General features: G+C 40.1%; 1 protein-coding gene across 1 annotated transcript; it reads left to right on the top strand.

Moving 5' to 3' along the window:
* Positions 1 to 4,430: 4,430 nt before the first annotated feature.
* Positions 4,431 to 4,886, top strand: LOC141620646 (oleosin L-like). Its single transcript, XM_074437464.1, has one exon. It carries the CDS (start codon positions 4,431 to 4,433, stop codon positions 4,884 to 4,886), a length of 456 nt encoding a protein of 151 aa, XP_074293565.1.
* Positions 4,887 to 5,086: the final 200 nt, after the last annotated feature.

The following is a 5,086-nucleotide window of genomic DNA, read 5'->3' as shown; positions in this document are numbered from 1 at the left end:
AATGAACCTCCAATTCAATAAAAAAAAAAATTTCATGTCCATGGTGTTGCAGCTATTGCTTATACTTTAATGAATAGTCCACCACCTGTTGGGACTTTCCATAGACAACTTGTTTGACTAAATTTAGAGGTGGCAATCAGGTCACTCGGGTCGATTATGGGCCGGGTTAAAGCGGGTCCGGTTATATCGAGTACGGGTTATGTCGGGTCAATGACGGGTTTGGGTCGGTTCGGTTCATGTTGGGTGATCTTCGGATCGGATCGTTAACGGGTAATAAGTCGGGTCGAGTCGGGTCATTAACGAGTCAGTGTCAGGTCAGGTTATCAGCATATATTTTATGTTATATATTTAGTTTTATATGGTAATTTTCTGTTTAAATAATGGGCAGGTGATTAATTGTAGTTTTAAGTGAAAATAATTAAGATGAATGTCAATTTGGTGTTATTTAAACTATTATTAAGCTAGTTCATTATCGGGTTAAGAAAATATCGGGTCCGGTCGGGTCGGTTCAGGCCGGGTTCGGGTTGGAAAAAATAAGGTTGTTAACGGTTATCGGGTCGTTTCGGGTCGAGTCAGTTCGGTTTCAGTTCATCCAATTTTCAGGTTGTATCGGGTCGGGTCGAGTTCCTCAAGTCGGGTCAGCTTTTGCCAGCCTAAACCTAACAAATAGGTCATTCAGTTCAGTTTCGAATCATGTTAAATCAATTAGAATGGGTTGACCTTAATTTCGATTTTAGTTCGATTTCGATCGGGTTCATTTCAGTTAACCACTTTAATCAGCTTGTGCTATTTCATTTCAGTTAGCCACAAATCTGAAAAATGCATTTTTATTGGGTATAGTCCTGAATCCAAGGCATATAAGCTATATAATCCAATAAGTGGCAAGGTGATTATAAGCAGGGAAGTAAAGTTCAATGAGACGGAAAAATGGAACTGGAATGGTGAAGATGGAACAAAAAATGTTGTGATTGAAAATCCACTACCTGATGATATTCCTGCCACTCATCCACCACCAGAACCTAACTCTCCTACAAATGTCACTCCTCTGTCTACAAACAGTCATTTATCACCAAATACCCACACACCTCCTTCCACTTCATCAAATAATACACCCATATCACCAAGATCATCCTCCACATCACCAAGATCATCCTCCACATCACCAAAATTACCCCCACAATACTATCGATCACTCAAAAATATTTACCAAACCTGCAACTTTGCATTGTATGCCTCAGACCCTAGTTCATTTGAAGAAGCTATAAAAAGTGAGACATGGCAAGTTGCAATGGTTGATTGAAGGGATATCGTCAATTGTGAAAAATCAAATATGGGAATTAATGGAGCTACCAGAAGGGAAGAACGTCATAGGTCTCAAGTGGGTGTATCGCACCATGTATGATGCTAACGAAGAAGTTGAAAAATACAAAGCTCGACTAGTTGCAAAAGGCTACTCTCAGCAATATGGTGTCGACTTTGATGAGACATTCTCTCCGGTTGCTCGTTTGAAACGTTAGGAACTTTTCTTGCCTTGGCTGCCCAACTTCAGTGGCCAGTTTTTCAATTCGATGTCAAGTCTGCCTTCTTGAATGGTGAGTTAGAAGAGGAAGTGTATGTTGCTCAACCGAAAGGGTACACTAGCAGTGGCGAAGAAAAGAAAGCTTATCATCTGAAAAAGGCTTTATACGGCCTAAACCATGCTCCGAGAGAATGGTACAACAAGATTGACTCATTATTTCTAGAAAATGGATTTGAAAGAAGCCCAAATGAATGGTCACTTTATGTAAAGAAACAAGGTAATTCTGATTTTCTTGTGGTGTGTCTTTACGTTGATGACATGATATATATGGGGTCAAATGAATTTATTGTTGAAGAATTTAAGTCGTCAATGTTAAAGAAGTTTGAGATGTCGAATTTGGGTTTATTACATTATTTTCTTGGGCTAGAGGTATTTCAAAGTGCATATGGCATATTTATCTCACAAAAATAATATGCCACTGACTTGCTCAAGAAGTTCAGTCAGACGGACTTTAAACCAGCTCGGCTCCTACCACCATGAATGTAAATGAGGCATTGATATTAGAAGATGGCACTGGCATGGCAGACGCAAGACGATATCAAAGTATTGTTGGAGGTCTAATATTTTTATCCCATACTCGACCCGACATTGCTTTTTTCTGTCAGCGTCATTTCAATGTTCATGCGCAATCCAACTCAACACCATTATGGAGCAGCTAAGCGAATATTGCGATACATTAGTGGAACCACTGAGCTCGGAATTTGGTATAGAAAAGTGGAGAATTTTAGGTCAAGTTGGATTTTTCGACAAAGGATCGGGCGGTTTGTTTGGAGGAAAGGAAAAGTATTTACGAGTATACCTTTTCCCTTGGTTCAGAAGCTATATCCTGGAGTTCAAAGAAACAGGAGGTGGTAGCTTTATCATCATCCGAGGCAGAATTTATTGTTGTTACTGCAGCAACATGTCAAGCTATATGGTTACGGGGATTATTGGGTGATTTATTTCAGGCTCAAAAGGGTGCTACTGAGATATATTGTGACAACAAGTCTACAATTTCAATGACAAAAAATCCAGCATATTATAGCCGTACGAAGCACATAGATATCCGTTATCATTTCATTCAGAGTCTAGTGGCAAATGGTGACATTGGCTCAAGTACCGCAACACAAATGACCAAGTAGCTGTTGTACTCACAAAATCGCTTCCGCAAGCAAAGCATGAGTTCTTTACATCGAAATTAGGAGTTAATGATTTTGAATCAAGGGGGAGTGTTGAATAGTTGATTACAAAAGTCAGTTCCTACTTACTAGGAACATGGGTTGTTTTATGAAGTCCTAAGTTGTCGTGTTAGTTGTTAGTGAGTCAAATATTCTAGGAAAATAATGGTTAAGTAGTCGAGTAAAATGTGGGATGTAATTTCCTCTTTTATCAATTCAAGTTGTTGAGTCTCTAGTACTATTTAAAGAGTCATTGTACTCCCTTTGTTTATCAGCAAGCAATTAAGAAATAATTCATTTTTGGGTTTTTCTCATTGGTACCCCTGTAGTATTGTGTTTTCTCATCTGTACTCCTACTTATTTAGTATCCCCACTTATATCCCCGTATTCTCCCATTTGTTCCAACCGTGACCTTAAGACATATTTCCGTCAAATGGTTCCGTTAGTTTGTTTTGCTTACCTTAATATTTCCATTTTTACCTTCATTAAACACTCTTAAAAGTCTTAATAATAATTTATTATCTAAAACACTCATAAATTAGAATAATTAATCCCACCCTACAACAACTTCATCTCCTCCCTCCCTCCAAAACTCCATTGTTATACCACTACCTTGAGAAAAATTGTACCACCACCCTTCTGCACAAAATCCACCTTATAAATCCTTCTCTAAGCTCTTCCATTTGCATAACAAAACACAAGCTCGTTAACAAGCTACTGCTAACCACCTTTAAATTGCCCCACAATTCCCAATACCATTTAAGCCTACAAATTTGTAATTGATTTATTAAATTTCAATAAACTACTAGCGTAATTGGCGACATAAAACCAAGATAATAACTTTATAAAAGCTTCAAAATCTGCCGATAGTGCAAATTCGGTGACGGTGGCTCTAATGTTTATTGGGGATTTCGTGTGTTAAGGCCTTGAGGGACATCGGCCAAGGGTGTTAGGGTGGTGGTTGATGTGGGGTTGTAGGTGGTGGATGGGTCGATGTATGTGAGAGAGAAAATGGAATATGACTCAATGACTCATGGTGGATTGGTGGTAATGGGGGAAGTCTGGGGTCAGCCAATTAAAAGGTCGAGCCGTCAAAACTAACAGAAAATTTAACATTTACATTTACTAAGGGCATGGTTAGGAATTAAACGGGAATACAGGGGCATAGTTGGGGATATAAAAAAGGAAGGGATACAAGTGAGAATTTTCCAACTCGAAAATACAGGGGTACAGATGAGAAAAACCCTTCCTTTTTGCACTATGATTCTTTGTTTCCGATCTATCATTGCCTTCGCTTTGTCTCATAATTCCAACAATTCTTCCGTTAAATTCATCTTTGAGACAATCTACTACATACATGATCATTACAGAGGCGAAGCTTGATAAAAATGAATTCTTTAATCAAAATTTTCAAATCCTAACAAGGACGAACGCTCTTGCTAGGTCATTGATCAGTAGTCGAAAACATGAAACACCTCGGCAGAATATGGACAAACGAAGAACCCCACGTTGTCACACCATGAGTCCACGTCATTTAAATGCAGTCTCACAGGCAATCCACCCAACACGTGTCTCACCGCTCTCCTACACGTGCCTCACCTCTCTTCCTTTATAAAAACACAAACCTCGTATCTAACTCTATCCTCGTGCTTGTTACATTTTAATCTTACACTTTTGCAACACAAGCAACTAGTATGGCAGATTACATGCAGCATGGCGGGCAAGGGCAGCAGCTGATCAAACACTACGGGCAGCGTCAACACCTCATGGCCCAGGAAGTGATCAAATCAGCCACATCAGCAACAGCAGGTGGGTCACTCCTGGTACTATCCGGGTTGACTCTAACGGGTACGGTCATAGCCTTAATAATGGCAACACCACTCCTAGTGATATTCAGCCCGGTCCTAGTCCCGACCGTCATCACCGCCTTCCTCCTGGTTGCTGGGTTTCTGGCCTCGGGTGTGTTCGGGATTGCGGGTCTGTCGACTTTGGCGTGGATATATCGGCTGATGATGGGTGGACGGCTGCCGGGGGAGGACGAGCTGGAGATGGATAGGATGAAGTTGAAGGGTAGGGATGTTAAGGACACGGCTCAATATTATGGGCAGCAGGCTATGGGTGGTGTTCATCATCACACTAGTACTGCTTAGAAAATGTATACATGTATACATATCGGTACATAATTCCGTATTACTTGTGATCTACTTGTGTGTGTAACTGTTACTTGCATAGTTGGATGTATGTGGAATGTTTTGATGAGTTTTACGGTTTTCTTTTTCTCCTTCACCCTTTTTTTTTCGTCTTTCGGGTGTATCTGTGAATCTGTCCTTAATTCCCTTACTGTATTAGT

This window comes from Silene latifolia, chromosome X, assembly GCF_048544455.1.
Source record: "Silene latifolia isolate original U9 population chromosome X, ASM4854445v1, whole genome shotgun sequence".
NCBI classification, from domain to species: domain Eukaryota; kingdom Viridiplantae; phylum Streptophyta; class Magnoliopsida; order Caryophyllales; family Caryophyllaceae; genus Silene; species Silene latifolia.
This window is presented reverse-complemented; position numbering and strand designations above follow the sequence as displayed.